Raw genomic sequence first — 26,537 nt, forward strand, 5'->3', positions numbered from 1 at the left:
TCCTGTTGGACTCTTCCCCCACCCCCACAGGGCAAACTGCCATCTTGGCCCTGTGGGGAAGAAGAAGGACCGAGGGGACAGGAGCAGGCTGAGGAAACATCGGGGCCTGCTCCTGTTGGACTCTTCCCCCACCCCCACAGGGCAAACTGCCATCTTGGCCCTGTGGGGAAGAAGAAAGACCGAGGGGACAGGAGCAGGCTGAGGAAACATCGGGGCCTGCTCCTGTTGGACTCTTCCCCCACCCCCACAGGGCAAACCGCCATCTTGGCCCTGTGGGGAAGAAGAAGGACCGAGGGGTCAGGAGCAGGCCGAGGAAACATCGGGGCCTGCTCCTGTTGGACTCTTCCCCCACCTCCACAGGGCAAACTGCCATCTTGGCCCTGTGAGGAAGAAGAAGGACCGAGGGGACAGGAGCAGGCCGAGGAAACATCGGGGCCTGCTCCAGTTGGACTCCCCTCCTTCGGGAGCAGGACAATCCCATCAGCCCTTTTCCCAGTCCACTTAATTTCTCTCTCTCTTTACCTCTTCCCTCCTGAACTCCTTTTCCTTGTGTGTCATGTCTTTATTAGACTGTAAGCCTGAGGGCAGGGACTGTCTTTTTTGCTAAGAGTAAGCCGCTCCGAGAGCCTTTTTTGGCTGAGGAGCGGGGTTTAAATATGATAAATAAATAAATAAATAAAATAAATAAATAAATAAAACATGTTCTCTGATTCTAAGCTATGGGGCCATCCCATGGATTCAGTCTCCCCAATGTAGAAAGCCTCCTAACTAATGCTGAGCTGAAAATTCTCCAGACAGAACTTTGGACATGAAGTTTGGGAAGGTGGGATGACACGGGACCCTCAAAGCTGAAGATTACGTTTTTTCTGGGGAGGAGAAAGATTTGTGGGGTGGGTGGCCTTACTACCGATGGTAGGGCAACAGCTCCCCCGCCCCTTTTAATCATTTTTAAAGCAAGGATAATGAGCTTTCGCTTGGCAATTGCCATTTTCCCTCAGAATCTGTCAATCTGGAACATTCTGAGGAGGAAATGGCAGCCACCATTAAACAACAGCAATTTCTCAGCTCAAACGGAACCAGAGAAAAAGGAAATCACGTGAGGTACTGGTTCCTCTCTATTCGGCCCTGGTTAGGCCTCATCTAGAGTATTGCGTCCAGTTCTGGGCTCCACAATTCAAGAAGGATGCAGACAGGCTGGAGCGTGTTCAGAGGAGGGCAACCAGGATGATCAGGGGTCTGGAAACAAAGCCCTATGAAGAGAGACTGAAAGAACTGGGCATGATTAGCCTGGAGAAGAGAAGATTGAGGGGAGACATGATAGCACTCTTCAAATACTTAAAAGGTTGTCACACAGAGGAGGGTCAGGATCTCTTCTCGATCCTCCCAGAGTGCAGGACACGGAATAACGGGCTCAAGTTAAAGGAAGCCAGATTCCGGCTGGACATCAGGAAAAACTTCCTGACTGTTAGAGCAGTGCGACAGTGGAATCAGCTACCTAGGGAGGTTGTGGGCTCTCCCACACTAGAGGCCTTCAAGAGGCAGCTGGACAACCATCTGTCAGGGATGCTTTAGGGTGGATTCCTGCATTGAGCAGGGGGTTGGACTCGATGGCCTTGTAGGCCCCTTCCAACTCTGCTATTCTATGATTCTATGATTCTATGAAAAGAAACTGTAGTCTCTGAACTTATTTGGCCAAACTCTGAGAAACAACCCAAATAAAACAACCAATGCCATTTATTCCAGGCTTTGCTGGAATATTCTCCTGGCTAGGTATGCACATTTGTTTTGTAACGATCTGACTCGGTATAAGGCAGGTTTCTATGTTCATGTGCATTAAACCACATACCTAATGATGGCTTTGACAGCAAATCTAACGACAGTAGAGAGCAGGAACAGTGGAGTGACCAGAATGTGAAATAGCGACAGCGATGCAAAGGCTTGGGCTGTAGTTAGTTTATCTACAGCATACGTGTAGGTCACAAAGGTCTGTCATTTCAGGAAAAGAAGAAGTTTGTAGGAAAAGCACATGTTATTTAGGGAAGAACAATATAAAGAATACATGGAGTCCAGTTCTACTCAACTCAAATAGGTGAACAAGACAAATAGGTGATCCTCAGTTTCATTTTTAGAGATGTGCAAAAGTTTTCTCTAGGAGCTTCTTTTCATTAAAAAAAAAATCCTGCTACCTTACTGGGGCTTTCTGTTTCCACTTTCTTTCTAGGATTACGATTGGTGTCATTACATGGGCAGCCATGTAGTTTGAACTGAATACTTCCTCTCTTTGCGTGCTCCATTCACTTCAATGAAACACCACCATCTAGTGGTGGAATTATAGTGCAAATGCCAACTTTACACAGGGCTGATTTGTGCATTTTTAAAAAATAGCTGATTGTCTGTGGTTTTTTAAAGCGTGATAAGGTGGGGACATGCAGGAGATGTCCTGGAGGTTGATAACATCATCTAAAGGACCCACAAACGTCCGTGAGTACCCTAGTAAGCTCATGTAGAAATGCTCTACATTTCAGTGGTTTTCAGCTTTTCAATCTCTTGGTCTCTTGTATCTATGGAGACTCCATAGACTGGGGCCATAGCTAGACCTAAGGTTGATCCCTGGATCGTCCAGGGGTCAAACCTGTTCATCTAGGTGACACACAGGGGATCCATTGCTCAGGCAGGGGCGAACCCTGGATGATCCCAGGATAAACCTTAGGTCTAGCTGTGGCCTAGGTCACATACCCTTCCTGTTAGGATGTGCATCAGAATACACATTGGAAGGCACACCTAAATGTGGATGCCACTCTGAGTTTTCTCTAACAACAGGACAGCCTGCAGAGGACTTTGTGCAGCCAGTGACCAATTGAATTTCCCTCCTGGATGAAAAGTAAAATAGATAGAATTGGACAGAAGGGGTAATTGTCTGTGCCAATGGAATTACAAGATCCATGCTGGACAAATCTGAATCTGTCAAATTCCTGTGCTCTATTCAACAGTGTGATGGGCACAGTGGTGACTATGGGAAAAGTAGTTCTTCTAAGGGCTCCTGCTGACAAACAGCATGCAGGACTAATTGGGACAGGGTGCAGGGTACCAAAACAACAGCAACTGTAATCGGAAGACCTACAGTTCTCATAGCACTCCAAGCCCTAATTTGCTCAGTGATATCCCCTTCCCCCCTCCAAAAAAAAGAATTCTTACCGCAAGAACAGCTGCAATGGGTATAGCTGCATTCATAAAAACTGTGGAAATAAGCACAACCATAAATACACATTTCACATCCACATTTATCAGAGTCCAGGCAGCACTATGAACTTTTGCCTTAACATTATTTCCTGCCCAGAATCAAAATATCGGACAACTCTTTAACAGGGGGGGAAAAATGCTTTTCATGTCAAACAAAAACATGTAGGAATCGTTATGGTTTGTGTATTTTATTAAGCTGGAAAACATATTCCCAGAAGAATTATGGAGTTGTATAATACAGTTAAAATGCTGCTCCGTGGGGAAGGGAGGATCATTTTAAATGCTTGGGGTTATGTTAACCTAAGTCCTAGGGTGGTCCTTAAAAAAACAATGAAGAAGAAGCAAATTCACTCTAATTTATCAGACAGTCACAGATGTGGTCTTTGTAATTATTAGAGTAAACTAACTGATGTCACAATGCTTAATAAGGAAGTTTTGAGGATTATTTTCAGAACTGTTGTCATGCTTTGCCAGAGTATGAGAAAAGCAAAAAGAGGTCAGAAGATCATTTTTATTGGATCTTCCCCGCCCGCCCTTAGTCAAGTTGCACAAACGTCCACGCTTCACAGAGCTTTTTCCCATCCTAGCAGGAAGTATCTGAAGATGAAGAAGAGAATACAGGCATACTGGAAACTCATACTTCGGGGAATGTGACCTATTTCGTTACTTGTGTTCTCTCTCTGCTCAAGTTGGGAACACAGAGGAGATTGAATCCTGGGAAGGAGCAGAAGGTGAAGGACAATTGCCTCTTTAGGCCCTGAGGAGTTCCTTCTCAATGTCTATGGGGTTTAAATTTGGGGTCAGAAGCCACAGGCACGAAGTAAAGTGGTATGGCGTGATATTTTAATTGCCTGCTCTTGGATCTGCATGAGAAACTAAAAGTTCTTTAATTGGGGAACACACCTTTCACCATTTAACAGATGAGAATAAGGCCAGTTCTATGGAAGTGTTCGCCTGCTCACGTGTAGGGCAAAAGTGGGGAGGACATGGGCACTCATGTAAGCTCTGCCCCCAATGTTCCTATGGACCCAGATGCCAGTTGGACCTGCCGGAGGAGATTCGGCAACTTAACAGTCTTTTAGCATTTAAGAAAGCTATAAGACTGAACTCTTCCAGCAGGTCTATCCAGTGGAATTTTAGGATGCTTTTAGGATGTTTTAGCAATGTATACTATGTTTTTAATCAATATTTTATGCATTTTATACTTACTGCTGTTCCCTGCCTCGATTAGCAAAACCTTGGCTAGTACCAAGCACACAATTGCTTCCCCAATTCAGTAACCTCCAGATGTTTTGGACATCTATTCCAGGAATTATGGGAGTAGCAGTCCAAAATATCTGGAAGGCACCAGGTTGGGGAAGGCTGCTCTAAGGCCAGACTATTCCGCCCAGGCTCCACCCACTTCCTGAAGAGAGTAGAGCCTTAAAGGGGTAGTCCTTGACTCTTGCCACTTTTAAGTCAGCCCCCACTTTGTGCATCGTGTGCAGGTGAGTAGCCTGGAAGGCCTCTGGCTTAAAGGGGTTGGCTCCTCAGGGGAACCTGGCTCAGAGGTGCTGTCTTCAGGGATCTGCCTAGGACTCTCAGGCCCTCCTCAGGTTCTGCGTGTGGGGAAGCTGGAATCAACACCACTGTGGCTTGCTCCACTGGTCTTCCTAATCCATCCGGCTCCTCCACCTCTGTGTCAGAGCCCTGGCTGCTGCCAGGGTTGGGAGTCCTGCCACTATGTAACAAAGTCCTGATCTTCATGCCTGCTTACAAAAATGGCTCCAATGTGTTGCCTCTAAAACTGAGTCGGAAACTTCAGCTCGTGCAAAATGCTGCCACCGGGTTGTTGGCTGAGGCTGGGCAAGTGAGAAGATATTACTCTGATCTCGTGTGATCCGCACTGGTTACCTGATCATTTCTGGACTCAATTTAAGGTGTTTTTTTTTTTTTTACTTTTTAAGCCCTATATGGTCAGGGCATCCCTAAGACAGTTTTCCTCCACATGCATCCTGGCAAACACTCCATTCAATATGGAGGCCTTGCTGTGCCTCCCATTGCTGAATGAAACTCAGCAGGTCCTTTTCAGTGGTGATGCCAACCTTGTAGAATGCCCTCTATACCTGTTCTTACTTTTAGTGTTGTGGTTTTTCTATTTTGTAATGTGATTTATTTATCTTTTAAATTATCTTAACTTGTGAGCCTCTTTGAGTTTGGCTTTAGCTAGACCTAAGGTTTATCCCGGGATCGTCCTGAGGTCGTCTCTGCCTGCTCCCGGGATATCCTGTGTGTCATTTACATGAACAGGGATGACCCCGGGACGATCCCGGGATAAACCTTAGGTCTAGCTAAGCCCTGAGTGTCTTTGGATAAGGAATAGCAAAATATAGATGATTACATACATTTTAAAAAACCAGACACACACCAAGGCCTGCCAATCAATCTATCACATGTGGAACGCAATTACTTACTAGAGAGAGATGTGTAAAGAGCGAAGGTTTTGAGGCTTGTAAGCTCCTTCATTCTTGTATCCTCCACGCTTCTGCAGAATATGTATTCCCAAGCATACAGCTTTAACAGTTTGATGCCTTTGAGTATCTCATTGGTTTTCTTCAGCCGCTCTGTAGAATAGTCCTTTTCCATTAAAGGAAAATGGGTGCAGAAAAAGAAAACTACGTTAAATCACACTTTTAAAAATTAAGCAAATGAAAGGGCGGAGGGGAAGAGAGACGGAGATAAACATCTTCCCATTTCTTAGATCTTCTTTTAAAAGTTGCTTGTTTTGTTATTTCTTCGATGGGCCTGTTCAGACAACACGCTAAGAAATGGTTAGGCTGCTGGTTAGTGAGCATGTTTGAACTATGGTTATGTAGCAACTATGGTTAGGAATGGTTCACACAACACACTAAGCCCTAATATTTAGCTCAACATACATAACCACCGTGGTTTAGCGTGTCATCTGAACAGGGTCAGTATGATTCAAGTAATGAAACTGGGCATTGATGCAAGTGGTCTCATTCGTATGACTCTTATTCACATATTTGAAGGTATTTGAAGATAAAGAGCTCCATCACATGAGCGTTTTATTGCACACTCGTTACTGGGCACTCACAGATTTTCGTGGTCCCTCTCATGATGTCATCTGCCTTGCGCCTGCCTCCTGCCCCTCTAAGCCTTCTTCGAGTGACAAAAGAACACCTCAGCAAGTCCGACTTATTTTTAAAGACAGAAGTTGCTGTTATCTCCTGCTATGTGCAGGAGAAGCAGCAGAATCAAAACAGCCCACTGAATGGGTCACGTGCATGTTGTTTACTTCCTCTTTCGAAAGAGGAAGTAATGAGGGACAAACGCACGGGCGAAGAAGCGACGGTAAGGAAATGCGATTTCCCCCCTGTGTGATGACGCTCAAGGTCTCAATTCAGACAACCCTCCACTTCAAACTGTAATTTCCAATTCCAGTTTGGAAGGCAAAAGGACACCACAAGGGGCAGCAGTTCTAACTAGGGCTGTGCTCCGCTTCTCTTCAGGTCGGAGAAGCAATAGCGAGGCGGCCAGATTCGCCTCCGGAAAAGGTGGAGAAGCAAGTCGGGGGGGCTGCAGATCGAGGCGAAGAGGATCACCTCAATCCGGAGCTCTGGACGCAGGTAAGTGGGGGGGAGGGGGACTCATCTGGTGCTGGTGCTGCAGTCCCTGCAGCAATGGTGATGGAGCCAGGTAAGGGGGCAGGGAGGAGGGAGGCTTACCTGCATCCATCGCGAGCTTCAATTGAGGCCCCGGTTGAAGCCAGAAGTAAAGGCCAAGGCCTCTTCCAGCTTCAAGCCAGGGCCTCAATTGAAGCCTGCGACAGACGCAGGTAAGGGGGCGGGGGGTTGGCCTACCTGGTGCTGCCGTCGCCGCAGTCCATGCGGTGGCGGCGGAGCCAGGTAAGGAGGCAGGGAGGAGGGAGACTTACCTGCATCTGTCACGGTCTGTTGCGGGCTTCAATTGAGGCCCCGGTTGAAGCTGGAAGTGAAGGCCAAGGCCTCTTCCTGCTTCAGGCCAGGGCCTCAACTGAAGCCCGTGACTATGGACACAGGTAAGGAGGTGGGGGTGTTGGCTTACTTGGCACCGGTGCCACCGTCCATGCAGCGACGGCGGTGGAGCAGGAACTCACTCTGCGGAGCAGGGGATGGGCAGATCGCCCCAAAGAGGATCGGACTTGATCCGGAAGTTCCAGATCGGGCCATGAAGCGGATCGGGGGGTCCGTGCACAGCCCTAGTTCTAACATCATGGCAAGTTATGTTCAGTGCTAAACTACAACCTGAAAGTGAAGCCTTTGTAAACCGCCCAGAGAGCCCAGGCTATGGGAGTGGTATATAAGTGCAATAAATAAATAAATAAATAAGCCAGAGGGGAGTAGAGAAGGGAGCCTGCAGCTTCTTCCTGATCCTCCAAACTATGGATTGAAAAACCACCTGAACTGAGTTGATGTCACCATTCAGTATTTTTTTAAAAAACAAACAAACAAACGCCATTTAAAATTCCATTTAAATGGGGGGGGGGGAATCATGTAAAATCATTATATTTATATTGTTCTTACTCTAGTTAATATGAAACCATTGTGCCATGAATAAGCCCAAATAGAGATCTTAAGTAGCACGTGCAAAAGCAAACCAGGGCCAGGAATAGAACGCCAGCGATTGCGTTCTAGTCACCAGCTCTAACTCGTTACAGGTGTCACGAGTGCAAATGACTTACAAGGGTGCTTTTCTGAGCCTCAGCCAGCTTTGTCGCTATGAAATATTGTATCGGAGCCAGCAGTACAATGACAGCCGCGCCAACCAAGGCACTGTACCCTAGTAAGTAGTAGAGTAAGATCACACCCATGATGATCTGGAAAAAAAAGGAGAAGAAATACAGCGTCTTTGTGCATAAGCATGTATAGAAGATCTAAGGGTCACTTCATCTGTTAGGTTTGATACTTGTGTAACACCACCAAAATCAAATTATGCATGCAGAACTTTTGCACAGCACATGTCATTAGCGTGTGAACCCAGGGATATTTTTTAAAGGCAAACATTTATTGAATACTCAATCATAAAGGACATTCTTTTTATTCATTCATTTATTAAACATTGTAGATTAATGCCCTACTCTGCGTTCGGCTTGCCTGATCGCAGGAGGGCCCAGCATTGGTGGGGCTTTGTGGGAACACTAGCCAGAGGAGGGTCTTATGAAGCGATATTAATAATAATAATAATAATAATAATAATAATAATAATTTTATTTCTTATCCGCCTCCCCATCCTGATCGAGTCGGGGAACAACAGTAAGTATAAAATACATAAAATACTGATTAAAAACATAGTATACATTGTTAAAACTTCCTAAAAACATCCTAAAAGCATACTAAAAGGATCCTGTTAACATCCTAAAATTCCACTGGATAGGCGTGCTGGAAGAGATCAGTCTTTATAGCTTTCTTAAATGCTAAAAGACTGTTAAGTTGACGAATCTCCTCTGGCAGGCCATTCCACAGTCCGGGAGTGGCAGAAGAAAAGGTCCTCTGGGTAATACCTGTCAGCCTTGTTTTGGCTGGGTGAAGGAAATTCCTCCCAGAGGACCTGAGTGTGCGGGGTAGATTGTATGGGAGAAGGCGATCCCGCAGGTAGCCTGGACCCAAACCATGTAGGGCTTTAAAGGTGATAACCAACATTTTATACTTCGCCCGGAAACTAATTGGCAGCCACTGAAGAGATTTTAAATATTTAATTTTAAATATTAGCCTTTGGGGTCCCTCCTCCTGGCCTTTTTGAAGTGTGGCTCCCAGGAGAGTGATTCCTTTTCGCTCCTGCTGCCAGGAGCAATAGCGTGCCGTTGGGGGTAGTGGCAACAGAGCAGCCAGAGGACTGTTCTCACTGTGTCTTGATTCCCCTCTGAATCCCTACTCAATGGTCTCCTCAATTCAGTGCTTATTGCTTGAAACATTAGGGTGTGCCTGGGCAGACCGGGCACACCCCTTGTGCACGCCTATGAGCTGTCATGGGCATGTACAAATTTTGGATACAGCAGCAACAGCAGCTATCCTCATGATGAAACCTTGATGACCAAGTTGTAGTGGTGATAATGATCAATCTATTGATCAGCAGCATAATTCATAGGGGCTCCTGTTTTGTGTTCCCTTTTGTAGAGCTAGAGATGGAAACTTTTCAAGTTCAGGCCTTTTTCCATGGTGGTACCCTACCTGTGGAACCCGCTGCATAGAGAAGCCTGCCTGACCCTGTCTTTTCCAGACTTTAGAGGATCAAAATATTGTTGTTTAGGAAACGAATAATGGTGGTTCCTTGAATTTTTTACTTGTTAGGGATTCTATTGCTGTTAATTGCTTAAGAGCACAATCCAATTGGGTTGCCACCTGCCAAACATACCTTCCAAGTATTCATGCCAGGAGAGGATGCTGCTGGCAGGGTGGGACAAGCCACAAAAATGATTTTCACCTCTCTGTCTTCCTTTTAAAATGTTTCTACAAGGGGGGCTCTGAGCTTGTTTAGTGGGTTCATGCTGGCAGGGTAGTTCCAGTGCTGGAGGGGGCATAGAATAGATCAGTGGTCTTCAACTGGTGGGTTGTGACCCAAAAGCGATTTCAAGACCAGTCCAAATGGGTTGCGGCAAAGCGGTTGCCACCACGTTGGGCAATTGTGAAAGTGGGTCTCATGTTGCAGGTTGGGAGTCCTAGATGGATCTCGGATCTGGACAACTTGAAGACCACTGGAATAGGGCATATTCTGGCCTCTCCTCCACCCCACACCCACTGGAATGCCCCCATTGTCCTCTCCCCAAAGTCACATTTGCAACCTTGGGAAGCAGCCACCACTGTTTTTTCCATGGCAACTGCAAGGGGACAAGAACACATTGGTAGTGGAGATGGGAAACTCATTCATGACGGTGCTAGCCCTCATCTTGTATTTAATAATGTGCAATTTCATTCCTTGCTGCCAGAGATCCTTTAACGGAGATATAAGGATCAAACCTGGCGCTGAACCTGCTGAGCATTTGCTTGGGGCCTTCTCCTAAGGTACCATAGTTCGTTAAGATTCTGTAATGCATGGGTGGTGGTGGTTTGCAATTAAATTAAATTAAATCTGTTGCGTCTTCCAAAAATTAGGCCCTTACTTCAATGCTGTACCTGAACGGGCATAGCCCATAGGTTGGGACACAGGAACAAGAACCACATGAGTTGATTTGTTTCTATGGCAACCAAGTTATTGATCTGCCCCAGGGTCATCTCTCCCATAGACAAGTTGGATGTGGAAAGTCGCAGGATCTTGTTATAGATCATCGCCTGGGAAAAGAAGCAAGCAAACCGTCAACGGACAGCATGCATTTCAGTGCGCTTAGCATGAGCCCATTGCAACACAAGAGAATCATCCTATGCCCTACAAAAGAACTCATTTCAGGATGCCCCACAGGATCACTGTAGCTCCCATTGGGCCTATCGTAAATTAAGCCACTTGGGATGAATTCAATTACTAGGAAGGAATCCATTCCATACATTTCCGGTCATGTTAAAATATGTGCTACAGGACTTATGTGCACAGTTTTTTCCTAAGTTCAGAAAACATTCTAGTTGTCTACAGTCAGACTGCACAGTCTTACCCATTTGTGCCTCCAGAATTAAAGGGGCCCTATGATCTTGTCACTGAGATGGTTTTGTGTTTGGCTGAGTAGAGCGTCCCTTCATCCGAGGCCCCGGGTACCAGACGCTCCCGCAATGTGCAGTGATGACATAGCATAATTCCCAGAAGCACCGGAATGGCCCAGGAATGTAGCATGGCTGCTTTCAAGAGCAAAGCTGCCACCTGAAGTGGAAGTAAGTGGGATGGCCATCACAGGGAAATCATCAGATTTCTCCGGAGCTTCCAACTCGGCTTCTATTTGCAAGCCGAGCTGTGGGCTTTTTCATAAAATCTGAGAAATTATTCGTGCCCCCCCCTTCCTAAAATTCCCATTTTCCCAATGTAGCATCCTTGGGCGCCATTTACACAAATGGGATCCCCAATGTGGCATCTGAGGGCACTATTTGCACAGATTTCAGTTGCAAATTTGCATGATTGGGGAAGATTATAGCTGTAATTTACGCAAGTTGTGCAAATTTCTGGTTGTAATTTGCGCAAACGTTTAAAATGTAATAATAATAATAATAATAATAATAATAATAATAATAATATACAGAAAGTCCACCAGTGTCATATGTATGTCTTCAACAAGGCTGGAGGCCTTGTTGAATGTACATAGATTTATTAGGAATAGTTTTGGAATGTCTGTGCAAGCAGGTCTGTGTCAAAAGTTCCTATAGGGAGTAGTTCTCTCACTCTTTATTGCGCATTTAACGCTCTAAAGGTTCTCTGGGAACTTGGGAGTGTTTTGGAAAGGTGGGGGCTCACTTATTAAAAGAGTAACTCAGATAGTAGTGTCACCTTAGTGAGTTGTGCAGTCCCGCCTGCTTGGCACATAAGCATAGTTTACAGGTCAGAAGACCTGTCTGTCAAGCGGCTTTGAACAGGCTTATAAGCGGGGTAGCAAAGCCAGAAGTTTTGCTAGGTTTCATCTCTCGAGGCAAGGCCTGAAATCTCTCTTGCTTGGATTCTATCTCTGCTTAGGACTTCGAAAGCACTCTGCACATGGACGCTCTGCTATTTGGACTTTAGAAATCTAAAGACTTTGCCATGAAAAGGATTGTAAGGTTTTTCATAGACTTGAACTTGCATTTGCTGTGGATTGTGTGTGTGTGGTCTGACTCAGGTGACAGAGAGCTCCCCCAGAGCTAATGTTACATGCAGGGGAGTTCTTGTACCTGAGATATTCCCTTCCCTGTGATCATGCCTACTGGGCCAGCTCAAGGGTCTCTACTTCCCTTGCTCGGCTTCGTCCATTTTCTTCTGCTGCCCCTTACGCCTGGAACGCTCTTCCAGAACATTTGAGAACTACAAGTTCAATCGCAGCTTTTAAAGCTCAGCTAAAAGAAATTCTTTTTCCTAAAGCTTTTAAAACTTGATTTTGTTCTGATTTTTATACTGTTAGTTTTACTCTACCCTGTGCCTGTTTGGTGCATTCTCTTCCCCTCCTTATTGTTTTATTATGATTTTATTAGAATGTAAGCCTATGTGGCAGGGTCTTGCTATTTTATTGTTTTACTCTGTACAGCACCATGTACATTGATGGTGCTATATAAATAAATAAATAAAATAATAATAATAATAATAATAATAATAATAAAAATAATAATAGCTCAGTGTACGGCAGGCTGGGATTTGACTGGTGCATGAACTTTCTCTCTGTTAGACTCAAGTGGCAGGGATTGCCAGTGCTAAACACAAAGCATGGGATTCCTGTCCCTGGGATTCTACCCTACCCGTGATCTTCTTTAAGCTTTCACCATGTTCCCTGAGTTACCCACGTGTGGCCACGTTTGGACTAGCTCCCTGGGGGTGGTTTGTTAAGACTTTTAAGTATTCTCCCCCCCCCACTTTGTAATTGCCTGAAGAATAGAGCCTAAAGCATTCTGACCATCACTCAGCTTTAAGTGTGTTTTTGGAGTGTGTAACCATTCAGCCTGTTACCGTGAGATTTCCTCAATAAAAAGAAGTCTCACTGATGTGAGTGTCTCACGTCAGTTTGCCAGCATGTGTGAATGCCGGAGGGAACGGGCATGCACACGACAACCAGCTGGACCAACTTGTTGTGCGCCAAGTTGGGCCACCTGGCAGGAGACAGAATAGACTTTGGGGGGGGGGGGTGTGAGCCAACAAGAGCTTGTCAAACTCCACCCCAGTCAGACTGCTCCGACATCTCTAGTGGTAAAGCCTTGATTTCAATTTTAAAAAAGAACGAAAGTTAGTTTATTTATTTATTTATTTATTTATTTATTTATTGCATTTATATCCCACCGTTTTTCCTCCAAGGAACCCAAGGCAGCAAACATAATCCTACTCCTCACAACAACAACACAACATGTTGTTGTGTTATCCTCACAACAACAACAACAACCCTGTGAGGTAGGTTGGGCTGACAGTCTGTGACTTGCCCAAAGTCACCCAGTGAGCTTCCATGGCCGAGTGGGGAGTAGAACCCGGATCTCCCGACTCCCAGTCTGACACTTTAGCCACTACACCACATTGGCTCTCCATCCTTCTTCCACCGCATCAAAATGTAAGTACTGCCCCCCTGAAAGAGATGTGACATTCGCCTGCCCCCCAGAATTCACCTATATCACCCCACATTTTTGAAGGCTCTTTTTCCCTCAACTGTCACCACCACCAGCCATTCCAGTAAGCTGTAACAGAGGGTGATGAGAGGGGAACCAGGCCTACCGAAAGATTAGTTCATTTTTGTCCTCTTGCCTTCCCATCGCTCTTTCCTTATGTGTCGTGTCTTTTTAGATTGTAACACTATGGATAGGGACTGTCTTGTGTTATTGATTGCATGTAAGCTGTTTTGGAAGCTTTTTGTGGGGAGGGCTGAGGGGCTGGATACAAATGGTACCCAACCTTAGTTTAAAGACCTGGTATTGGAAAGGCAACTTCCTGACTGTTAGAGCAGTATGACAATGGAACCAGTTACCTAGGGAGGTTGTGGGCTCTCCCACACTAGAGGCATTCAAGAGGCAGCTGGACAACCATCTGTCAAGTATACTGTAGGGTGGATTCCCGCATTGAGCAGGGGGTTGGACTCGATGGCCTTGTAGGCCTTCAAGTCCAAGTCTACTATTCTCTGATTCTATGTGTGAAGGATGCACACAATTGCCATCCTACCCACACACACTCATGATGCTGGACCTTTAAACATTATAGCAGCAGCATGGGAATGAGCAACAAATAAACAGGTCCCTCACCACTGCTGTGATGCATGAGAAATACCGAAGAAGTTACTACTTAATGCCAGCGAAAAGATTAATAGTGTTTGTTTGGTCCTGTGTATGAACGGTTTTATCAGCTCTCTGCTGGTCTGTCTTTTATCCTACTCTAGCTTTGCTTGTAGTTTTCTGCAAAGAGCAAATTAAGCAAAAGGATGAATTGTTCAAAGCCCTTATTTCACAGCATGCAAGCCAATGAAGTCACGTCTTTATTCACCAGTAAAGCCCCGCGTAGATTGATGCCTGTTTCTATGGTAACGTAGTAGGAGGCCTGGAGAAATGTCCTTTGCAAGATGAGGGCGAGGAAGAGGAGGACGGCCAAGACATAATTGGTTTTGAGGAAATCGCTTGAAGTGAGGAATGGCTCTATAGAAACCTTGGGAACAAAAGGAAAGAGAAAATTTCAGAAAGTTTTGGGAGCTCTAGCCCAGCAACAAGTCACCCAATTAAAGGAATCTTAGTCAATTCAGGTCACAATCCTATACTTCTTTCGGAAAAAAAAAGTCCCACCATTTGGGAGTTTTGGGACATGTAGGGCTTTTTCTGTCTAGACAGGCATAGAATTGCACCGTTACAATGCAATGCTATACATGCCTACTTAAAAGTAAGCCCTATTGAGTTCAGCGGTGCTTACGGATAAGCAGGCATAGGAATGAAGCTAAAATCTACATAAACTTGAATATGAATATACAAACGGAATTAAGAAAAATGCATCATTTCTTTGTTTTAACATGGTGCAAGAGAATCATCATTATCACCATCATCTGTTGCTTTTGTCTAACTAGTTCTCAAAGCAGTTCGTGATAAATAGTAAAGTATGCCGTTACACGATCAAAATCAGCAGTAATCCACTTTTTGAACAGAATAAGTTCTTCAGTGGGAGATCTGAAGGACTTCAGTGACCCTTATTCAGAATAAGGGTCAAACCTGAAGTAAAAGAAGGAGCAGCCATCTCGTTATGGGTCTGCCCGGTTCACATGTAAAACGATGGGCAGGCCCATCAAAAGGGGGGCATGGGTGATGGGAACTGAATGCCGCCCGCCCTTATCGCACTCAATTTCATCGCTTCTGGCACTTTTCTCCTCAGCTCAGCTAATAACTTCTTGTATTGGAGCCAGGACAGGAGAAAAAAGTGCTAAAGTGACAGAAAGCAGGACATAAGGTGCTGGAGAGTGAAGTTTCCTTTGCCCCATCTCCCCTTAAAGTCAGACCCCCACATCCCACTTTATACATGTGAATGGGGCGTACACATGACTAAACAAAAATGGCTGACACTGTTGCATCTAGTTTAACTCTTAGAGCCAAACTACATGTTACACTATTCATTCCTTTTTTAAAAAAGGTGAGGGGGAGACCTGGCATAGGCCTTAGCTAAACTGGGCGAAATCCCGGGGTGATCCCCTGGGATCGTCCCTGTGCGTCCGCATGATGCACAGGGGATCCCAGGATCAGGGAGGGATGATCCCTCTCTTGCCCTGGGATCTCGCCCTCCACTTTAGGCCCACTTTTCCCATGGTCCTGGGCTGAGCCCGAGACCCGGAACGCATGGCCTGTTGCCACGGCTTGACCCAGCTCCGCGCAATTGCTCACGCGGAGCCAGGAGCTGCGCCCATCGGGGGTAGGGTGGGGGGAGCAGGGAAATTAAGTTAAAATTTAAAAAAAACATACCTTTGCGCACGACCGTTCGTGCACTCCGGGCCTTGCTAGACCTGCCGGCTTACACCGGCAGGGAGGTGGGGCGGAGGCGCGCTACCGTTAGCGCGCCTCCCCCAGGCTTCCAGACGGCGGAGATGCAGGGAGGACGGAAGCCTTGCGTCGTCCACCATTTTTTTCGTTTTTGTTTAAAGGGGCCGCGTTTGGCCTGAAGACTCCGGAGATGGTAAGTGGCTTTTTGACTTATTTTTTTAAAACGGGGGGGGGGGGGGCGAAGGATGGGAGGGTGGGTGGCACAGGGGGAGGGCGGGTGCGATTGCGCCGCCGCTGCCCGAGCAAGCAGGTGAGCGGCGCTTGCCCGGGCAATGCCTGGGTTGGGGCGGCATTGCCCGGGCAAGCACCGCTCGCCTGCTTGCTTGGGCGGTGGCGGCGCGATCGCACCCGCCCTCCCCCCGTGCCACCCACCCTCCCATCCTTGCCCCTGCCATCCTTCGCCCCCCCCCCCCGCCGATGGGCACAGCGCTCCTATGAGCGCTGTGCCAGGTCCACGGCTCTCCGCGGCTCCTCGCGAGTAAGCGAGGAGCCGCGAAAAGCCACGGAAGTCTCCACACTTTCCCCAGCCCCAGCCCGAGGCCGGAGCTGGGGAAAAAGCGCGCCATAAGCGCATTGGCTTATGGTGCGTAAGACCAGGCCTCAGCGCGGCCTGTCTCTGGATTCCCCTGTGCGTCATCTGGACGCACAGCAGGGAAGCCGGGTCAGAAGGAGCGCTAAGGCCTCGTCTAGGAAGGCCCTCCGTCTTCTTCAAAAAATATTTTAAAAATGGCGGGCGCGACACCTCTCCTCTTGAGGTCGTCGCGCCTTACATGTAAACGTAGGAGGGATCTCGCGTTAATCACACTGCGAAATCTTCCCTCCTCCATTGTGGGATAGAAAGTAGGTCTAGCTAAGGCCTTAAACTGGCTCCTTTTAATGTGAAGTCACTCCTGATCCAAGAATTACACTACGCTGTTTCCCTGCAGATAGTTTCCCCTCAACCCCAGCTATTTAACGCAAAGGTGCTGTTTACAATAAACAGCTCCTTCAGGGGCAAGTATCAGCTTTGGAAGGGGACATTTTGAGCCAGAAACTGGCACGGGGCCTAGTCTAGATCAAGAGCACATTCTGGATCGGGGCTCCATGGTTACTTTTTATTCAAAATAAAAGTCGCCAGTTTAAGCACTTTTAAAAACAACAACAACAACAACATGAATAACATGTAGTCTGGCCCTATATCTAACCGTTCTTTAACTGAAATCAAGTCCCATATGCCACAAAGATTTCTATTGCCCCCCCCCCAAAAAAACTTTTTATCTAGTCCAAAATGGGTCAGGATTTCTCTTCAGCATTTGTATGTATGTATATTTTCAAATCATTGACATTAAATGACAATTGCACTTTATTTTCATCCTTTGCTTGCATAACTTACATCCATGGCTGAGGGTAAGAAACAGGCTCAGCTCCTGTTATATAGCCCCCCTGACTCACAAGTTAAAAGTCCAATTGGCTTCTATAGTAATATAAAATAAACTAGTTTGACTCGTGCAGAATAGTACTTTATTGCTCAGTATCATATTTTTCCAGCTTTTCTGTGGGCACCCAGATAACCCGGTCGTGCGGCAACTGGGAATCCATTGGACTCCCCCATTTCCAGACACTACCCCCTGCTCCCTCCCTGCCTCTCAGCCACTCCCAGCTATATTAATACAACCTGTTGCTTAGCCGTACAAAGTTCTTCTCATAGCTCGGAACCAACAGTGAACAAAGTTCTTCTCATAGCTCAGAACCTCCAGTGTGTCATTGCACAGAACCTTCACACCATGCATTGCCACGTGTTGCCTTAGCATTTTATACAGAGAGAGATAGCCCAGATATTGTAGGAAAAGAACTGCTGAAACTTGACCACAACCAGGATTTTCCACCCCACAAGTTGAAGGTGAAAGAACAGAGGGCTGCCTTACTTATTTTGTTTATTTCTTTGGAAACAAGTTCATTTTGTACCAAAATACAGACTGGGTGGGTGGGAGCGGAGAGATATTTCCAGTCCAGTTGGCAGAAGTTACAAGAAAACCTACTTCCCTCCTGAAATTTCCATTCTGCTGGTGGCCACATCTAAGGCAGATGGAAAAAGAAGATTGAGAACAGCACCATCCTCATATTCAGAAACAGTTAAATTAGTTGCACTTAGGCCCCATTGAAATCAATAGGACAAAAATCAATTGTGATTCATGTATGTCCCATTAATTTCAATGGGACTTTAGCGTGACTAACTTTGGATCTTGGTTTTGTCCCCTCGAGGCTGGCTAGAGTAGTACCACAGCATAGGTTTCCATGCAATCACCATGCCTAGAGCCAACTCTCACCTAGACACAGGACATGTCTACACCACAATGCTGTAGGGGGAGGATCGCGGACTTAACGGCTTCTGCAATGCTCTCTGGGTGTCTTCATGGCCGCACAACATCCTGGAAGGACATTGTAGCTGCCATTTTTTTTAAAAAAAAACGAGAGGTGCGCACTTGTGTTCCACCACAAAAAGTAAAAAACAACAACAACCAGACCCTGCTCCCCACCCCCCACCCCCGATGGGCACGGACTGCCGATGTGCAGCTCTGTGCCCACTTCAAGTTCCCCGCTACTCACAAGGAGGATGGGACAACCTGGCGGCAGCAGCCCCATGATCACACTCTGCAGGATGGTCCCGGAACTGCAGAAAAGTCGGGTTTTCCACGGTTCCTGATATCCTGGGATAAGTCCTTGCTCATCCCAGGTTGCCCCCGGGATCCCCTGTGTGTCATGTGGACACACAGGGATGACCCAAGGACTATCCTGGGATATAGGCATTGTGTAGACATGCCTATTGTCTTTATTGACTTAGGTTAACCTTCCTGAATTTATGCCGGATTAACTCTTGTTAAATTGGTTGAACGTACAGTACAGTTATTTGGTTCTCTGATAGATTTCTTGAACGGACACAATCACAAATGCTCCCTTGTAAATACAGTTATGAAAAGAAAGATGGATGGAGACTGGGAGCAATACAAAAGCATCACCCACATGGACACCGTTAGGGGTGCCATCATTGCTCACTTACACTAGAGGTCTTGGTGGCATTGAATGAGGTGTCGCTGAGTAAGGTCTCATTGTCTGAGGTGTCAATGAATGAGGTGTTGTTGAATAAGGTCTCATTGTTTGAGGTGTCACTGGAGAAACTATGAACGATGCCAGAAATGCAGAGTGGTCCAGCAAACCCCAAAAGGTCAGCTAAATAACGGAACGTGCTGCTGAGAAGGATCGGCCGCCCAAAAGCCCGATACATAGCTAGCCAGATGGAGGGGACGCGATTCGGATGGTCAGCCACTTTTTTCTGGAAAAGGAAAGAGAGTGGATAAAAAAGTCAATTTGATAAAATAAGTTTGTCTTTTTTTTTTAAAAAAAAATTATGCTTCTCTTAAAAAATCAACTTGATTAACATGAAATAATCTGAATATACGCATGTTACCCCAACTGAATGCCTTCTTCCGGATATATTGGCCTGGTTTGCATTTCGCAATGAGTTCCAACACATTTCACTCAAGCAGCTCTCAAAAGCCCTTTCCGAGATTTCATTCCGCAGCTTTTAAAGCTCAGCTAAAAACTTTTCTTTTTCCTATAGCTTTTAAAACTTGATTTTGTTCTGACTTTATACTGTTAGTTTTACCCTACCCAGTGCCTGTTTACCCTAACCCTAACCCTAACCCTAACCCTAACCCTACCCTGTGCCTGTTTACCCTACCCAGTGCCTGTTTACCCTACCCTGTGCCTGTTTACCCTACCCAGTGCCTGTTTACCCTACCCAGTGCCTGTTTACCCTACCCTGTGCCTGTTTACCCTACCCAGTGCCTGTTTACCCTACCCTGTGCCTGTTTACCCTACCCAGTGCCTGTTTACCCTACCCAGTGCCTGTTTACCCTACTCTGTGCCTGTTTACCCTACCCAGTGCCTGTTTACCCTACCCTGTGCCTGTTTGCATTCTCTTCCCCTCCTTATTGTTTTATTATGATTTTATTAGAATGTAAGCCTATGCGGCAGGGTTTTGCTATTTACTGTTTTACTCTGTACAGCACCATGTACATTGATGGTGCTATATAAATAAATAAATAAATAAATAATAATAATAATAATAATAATAATAATAATAATAATAATATGCAGAACGAACATGGGGAAGGTAGCAGGATTAGGGTGACGGTATGGAAAGGAAGACAGGGCTCCTGTATCTTTATCAGTTGTATTGAAAAGGGGAATTTCCGTAGGTGTCATTTGTATGCATGCAGCATTGAGTGAAATCCCCTCTTCCTCACAACAGTTGAAGCTGCAGGAGCCCTGCCTTCTTTTGAATCTTGTCACTCTAGACTATCTCCTGCAGTTTTAACTGGACTGGCAGATGGATCTTTCTTCAACACTGATAATGGGGCAGTATCCTCCACTGCCCCTGAAGGCTGCAGGCTAACGTAGGTGCCATGCGGCCCACAGCTCTCTCCTCCAACACTCCATTGCCGCCTCCCATCATTTGCCGCCTAAGGTGACTGCTTCACTCTGCTTAATGATAGGGCCTGACCTCTTGATGCAGGAGTCCTGACCTCTTTTGTACTTAGTTACTCTGGGCAGGGCTGCTGCAGCTTTAACTATGGTGATGAAGAGGGAATTTCACCACGTGCTGTATGCATACAAACGACACCTGCCGAAATGCCCTTTTCTATACACATGTTAAAGATGCAGGAGCCCTGTCCTCCTTTCCATATGGTCACCCTTAGCAGGATCCCCTCTGCATTTGAAAGCTTGAAGAGAGTTCCTGTATGCTATGGTGGGTTGGGGATGAGGACTCTGAGTATAAATATCAAAATAAACAAACATGCCAGGCAGAGATCTTTCCCCCAGTCCTGCTACTTAAGAACTCTTTCCTTGGAGGTGCCTGTTAAGCTATGTCAGACGCAACGTTGCGGTGGAGAACTCAGCCAGACTCATGTTGAACATCTTTCACTAAAGTGTGATAAAAGGCTTCTGGGAAGAGCAGGCACCGGTGTTCTATGTCGGGAAGGAATGCATTCATGGCTGTCTCTGTTCCGTTTCAGACAGGAACCATTTGATTTAATCCTGCTCTTCACTGGAACCTTATGAGCCGGCAATACATGAATTATAGCTATCCAGATCCCTACGGTTGAGTCTACAGCCCTAGCATAAACAATGACATAAGTTAACAGCTTCTTCAGGCCTTGAGCTGTGCTGGATCATAAGTTGCAGAATGTTCCCATACCTGCTGATGGTTCCTTTCTTTTCTTTTTTCTTTAACTGACCTAATATGAGCTTGAAGACCTACTGGCCGCTATTTTAGTATTGTTGTTTATTCGTTCAGTCGCCCTGGAATAATGCTACATCAGGGGTATCGGGGAAATTAAAATGTGGGCCACCCATTCCTAAACTGAGTAGTGTTGGCCCCACCATCACTGGGTGAGCAAAGCCTACTGGGAACCACTCAGGGGAGGCCTGATTCCTGAGGCCGGCCCTGCCCTATGGTCACACAAGAAAGATGAGAGGATGATAAAACAATATTGTTCATATAAACATCTTTAAAGGACTTCTGTGTTTAAAATAACATTGTTTTCTTGCATTTGTATGTCTTGTTGCCTCTTCTTGCTCCCACATGAACTAAGACAACACTATAAGACAGCTGGTTGGCCACAGTGTGAGCAGGGACTAGATGGACCTTCAGTCTGATCCAGCAGGGCTCTTCTTATAACCATCTTTCCCCTGCAGGGGACGATCAGGAGTGGCGGACAAGCTGTTTTGAAGGGAAGGGGAGAACTTATCCACCACTACTGATCTTCTCATTAAGGAATCCTTGGTCTGACCTGATGCATCAGCTTTGGTGAGTTAAGGAGATCTGGGTCTGGTCAATGCTTGGATGAGAGGCTACCTAGTGAACCCCATATGTACTGCCACAATGGAAGAAAGATGTGTTATCATTATTTATTTCTTATTTATTTATTACATTGATTTATATTCTGCTTTCCAGTAGGCTATCAAAGCAGTTTACACAAATGATAAATAAATAGAACAAGAGAAACCTAGTAAAATAATCACTAGTCAATGGTAACCATTGCTGACTGGGTCATCCTTCAGAGCAAGACCGCATGAAAAGGTGGGTCTTGAGCAGAGGTCTAAAGATCAAGACTGAAAATGCCTGCCTAGTGTTCATGGGAAGCATGTTCCAAAGGGCGGCTCCTGCAACACTAAAAGGTCTACAGCTTATGAAGGAGCTGTACTCTATGGTAGAGAATATGGTTGGATACTAAAAGTCCCAGGTTCAATCTCCAGGTAGGAGTGCAGAAGACTTCTGTCTGAACCTCTGGAGAGCTGAGCTATGACTGACAATGACTGACATTATTTATAAATACTTATTATCAGTGAATAAATATGATACACGGGTTCTTCAGCAGGAATGGAACAGGGAATCGGAATGTCCTATTTTGTCTAATCAACGTTTTGGCGTCTGGATCTGATATGTCTATGGACTTACAACTTATTCAGTGAAAGCCTTTGTTTCGGGTCTATTTGACACCACAACGTCTCTTTAATAAAGGTTTGTCTAACTCAGTTAATTGTTGGAGGTGTAATACAGTTCATGCTTCTTTTATTCATATGTTTTGGAAATGCCCAATCATTGCATTCTTTTGGGAGGATGTTATCATACGGGTAAACTTTGTATTGGAATCCTCTTTAATATGTACTGATGTACATGCTCTCTTAAATTATCTACCTGCTTCTTGGAATGTAACACAAGGTCAGCATAAACAGAATTTTCACACTGTCTTGATTGCTAAAAGACTGAAACTACAGTACTGGTAAGATAAAAGCTCATTGCTTTTTTGGACTAAAGAGCAACATTTGAAAGATTGGTATATAAGCGCCATTCGCGAATGGACTTATACTTGGAGATTTGGAGATTTATGTGTACTTTATTTCTTTTTCCTTAATTTTTGAAACACAGGCCTTTAAAGCATGTAGTTTCACTTGCATTTTTTTGTTTTTGTTTGTCTGTTTTGTTGAAACTTTCAATTTTCTTTTTGCTGCCCTTTAGGGGTATCCCAATAAATGTCACTGAGTCACTTCCCTAACAGTAAGGCCAAATTTGAAAGCACAACACAGTTCCAGGGGGAATGCAGTTGATAAACCACTGCCCTACACTTAAGGATAAGAAGTCCTGGCAGTTCAACCCATTACCTTTTGCTCCTCGTAAGCATCTTTCAAGCAGACGTAGTTTGTAAGTGCTCGCATTGCTATTGGTAGTTTCCCAATCGCCTTCAGGTCAATTGGCTTCCTGTGGGCCGTTATGATGAGTGTGTTCATCCACCAATACGTTGCCTTGGACAGCAAGTTGACAAAGGGCTGGAGGAACCTCACGCCCAGATCCTGAAGATCTTCCGGAGGCTTTACCTTTTGTGGGTTCGGGAAGAATACATATCTCTGGGGATAAAACAGCACAGAACATATTAAATGGCATGTGATTATTTTTTTAATAAAGTATTTATTAATACTTTGCCCTACCTCCTAGGAGGACACAGTGGCACAACAACTATGTGACCCTGTTCAGACAACACGTTAGACCATGGCTGTTAATCATTTTGAGTGAAACATTATGGCTTTTGTGTCGTGTGAACCAGGACTTAGCGCCCTACCCTTTAGGCATGGTTTTTTCCACAGTCCTGGGCTGAGCCAGAGACCGAGGAACGTGTGGCCAGGCACCGCAGTTTGTCCCGGCTCCTCGCAATTCCTTGCGAGGAGCCAGGACCCACACACAGGGCGCAGAGCTCCTCAGGAGCACTGCGCCCATGGGGGGTGGGGTGGGGGGAACGGGGAAAGTAATTATTTTTTTAAAAAATCACTTACATTTTGTGCATGAACATTTGTGTGCTGCTGTCCCTTTAACAAAAAAAAATGGTGGGGCCGCCGCCTCTCCATCTGAGGTCATCGCATGCCGCGTGTGAACTGAGTGGGAGATCTCGCGATGAAAAAATCGTGAGATCTTCACCCCTCCATCCCGCTAGACTGATAGGTTTTGCTAAGGCCTAAGTCATAAAGTCAAATTTAGAGAACTGGGATTTTCTGTTGGGAGGGGTTATCCCTAAGAGGAGTAGTTTCATTTCCCAGCTAAGTTTCATTTCCCCGGTTAAGTTTCATTTCTTTTAAGGTTCAAACAGTACTTTCTGTTTTGGGGGACAAGGTTATAAAACAAGAGGAGAAAGCCAATTAGAGCCAGAGCCAGAAAACACTTGAGCATTAGAAAGAAGCAGCTGGAAAAGTTTAAATGCAGCTACGGTAAAGGATTTTCATTTTTATTTTTTTATTTTTTTGCAACTTTCACTTCCTTTTAATGCCTTTTGTATCACTCAGCTCTATTGACTAAATACTTTTCATTGTAATTTGCTTGTTTTAATTCACTAGTAAACTCTGTGTTAAACCAGAAGTGTTTGAAGTGTCACTTACCCCACATCTACAGCACTAAACCCCATGTTACTGGGAAGGTAAAAAGTAGGACAGTGGGACTCTTAAGGAGGCAAGAGAACCTTAAAAAGTTGCTCAAGGGGCAACCTTGACAAAATCAGTAATCTATAGGTTAGAATTCGAAAAGAAAACACTCCATGAACTGAAAGCGAGAGGACAAGAATGTTGGGAGAAATGAACAGCAGCACAGAAATTTTTAAAATAAACCAGCTTTAACAAAACTACCCCACTTGCCAGTGGCTTGTAGATAACATTGTAAAGTTGCCAAGCAATATAATTCAAGAAACACATACCCTCACACGTATGACATTGATCTCGACTGCCATTAACAGCCCGTAGAGCACAACCATAATTCCGGTGATGCAGAAACGCAGCTGACCAAAATAGATCCCTTTTTCGCAATATCTGACCAGCTTGATGGTTTTGGTGACAAAGGCCATGATCCAGTACAGAAAGAGAGCTTGGCATAAAACAAATAAATAACAGTTAGTTACATACTTGCATCATTTATCCTCTAACCATCAAGCAATCCAAAATTTAGAGTACCAGTGCAAAACCTCAGACCTGGGGACTGTGGGCGTTACTAGACGAGGCTGTAGCGCGCGTTACCTTCCGCAGTCACGTCGAGGCTTCCAGATGACGTTCACGAGGATCCGTCGTTATCCTGCGGTGAAGCCTCTTTATCCCGTCTTTAAAAAAGTGAGTTTTAGTGTGCCTTTTCCTGCCGGCGCGCGGTAATTCAGAGTACGTGTGGGAGGATGTGAGGTCACTGCGGTCTGCACTGGGCAGGAAAAGGCATGCTAAAGGGAGTGGCCAGCGGCTTCAGTCAAGCCGCCTCCGCTATTTGTGCCCAGTCCGCCAGCTGGGGCAGCGCAGCGGAGCGGCTTTTTTTTTTATTCCCCCAGTGACAGTTTGCGCAGGAACAGAGGACTGGAAAAGTGGCTGGTGTGCTGCTGGGGGTGTGTGGGGGATGGGTGGGGGATGTGCACCTGCTTTTCCTATTTCAACCTTTGCGTGGGTCACTTTTCGGAAAGGCGGGCGTCCCACAGTCATGGGAAGTTGGTGACTCCTCGCGGTGGGCAGCCACCGCGGCCGCATAATGGCGGTGCTGTACGGTGCGCCGAAGATGTAAAGGCGAGCGGGGACTGAGGGGGACGGTCCAGGCATGAAGGGCTGTGTGCCTGTTGGTGTGGGTACGCAGCTGGAAGAGGGCACAGCTGTTTCTGGGCTGCTGCCATGCCTACGGCCAGATGTGGGTTGGCTCCGTGGGATGGGGGAGAGGGCACAGAGGCGGTCATCGCCGCCGACACTTCAGAGGCATGATGGGAGATGTAGGCACAGAGTGCCCATGCAGATGACTGACCTCGGGTCATATGACACCCACCACGACCCCCATCAGGAAGTGACCGCATCAATGTTGACACTCAGCACCAGCGCTCGCTGGCCGTGCCCCCTGTGAGCCATCCACCAATGGCAACTGGCTCCCCTCCATCCAGCCTGAGGGGGCTGGTACGCAGCAGCAGCAGCAGCACTTCAGCTGGCACTGGCACTGCCGGTGCCGCGGCGGCATCGCTGACAGCTGCGCAAGCGATCGGCGCTGTTTGCGGTCCTCCGGACTTGCGCAAACCGTGCGGTGAGCGAAAAAAAAGCCGTGGAAATCAGGCCGGTGTGGCTGCGCAACCGTGCTCGCGCCGGCAGCAGCACAACCGGCGCAAACTTCCGCCACAAATCGAAGGACGGTGTGGATCATGAGGCGTCACGGCTGAACGGGAAAATCCGCTTTCACCGCTCCTCAACGACGGAACACCCAGTAGGTCTAGCAAAGCCCTGTGATGTTTGGCTATGTAATATGAGTTACGGTACAGGTTGGTATGAAAATTTATGGTAATGTTGTTTATGTCCTTTGGATAGAGTTAATATGGTAAGTTAGTTAAGGCGGGTGGGGGGAGAGTGAATGGAATGTTGGCGTGCTGCTGCATGATTGGTGGAGATTGTGGAGTATGCGGGGTTTAAATAGGGATGAGTCAGATAAGGCAGTTGGGGTTTAGAGCTAGAGAGTACAGGGATCACTTGTTGTTTTGGGGTAGATATAGAGGAAGATTAGGCTAGGAATGAATAAAATGTTGATTTCAGAGCTTTTATTGAACACACAAATAAATCTTCTTTACCATCTTATATGCAAATAATAAA

At 46.0% G+C, this 26,537-nt stretch overlaps 1 protein-coding gene across 1 annotated transcript in view; it reads right to left on the reverse strand.

The window, feature by feature from the left end:
- Positions 1-26,537, reverse strand: part of ABCC9 (ATP binding cassette subfamily C member 9) — a 115,495-nt gene that overhangs the window by 71,165 nt on the left and 17,793 nt on the right. Inside the window, exons 5-13 of the mRNA XM_063134760.1 lie at positions 24,641-24,807; positions 23,067-23,309; positions 18,898-19,170; positions 14,332-14,490; positions 10,389-10,544; positions 7,961-8,095; positions 5,694-5,856; positions 3,196-3,236; positions 1,847-1,986 (exon numbers count right to left, since the gene is read on the reverse strand). Of these exons, the coding sequence (XP_062990830.1) occupies positions 1,847-1,986; positions 3,196-3,236; positions 5,694-5,856; positions 7,961-8,095; positions 10,389-10,544; positions 14,332-14,490; positions 18,898-19,170; positions 23,067-23,309; positions 24,641-24,807 (1,477 nt within the window). The remainder of the gene's footprint in view (positions 1-1,846; positions 1,987-3,195; positions 3,237-5,693; positions 5,857-7,960; positions 8,096-10,388; positions 10,545-14,331; positions 14,491-18,897; positions 19,171-23,066; positions 23,310-24,640; positions 24,808-26,537) is intronic.

Source organism: Elgaria multicarinata, chromosome 9 (genome assembly GCF_023053635.1).
Source record: "Elgaria multicarinata webbii isolate HBS135686 ecotype San Diego chromosome 9, rElgMul1.1.pri, whole genome shotgun sequence".
NCBI classification, from domain to species: domain Eukaryota; kingdom Metazoa; phylum Chordata; class Lepidosauria; order Squamata; family Anguidae; genus Elgaria; species Elgaria multicarinata.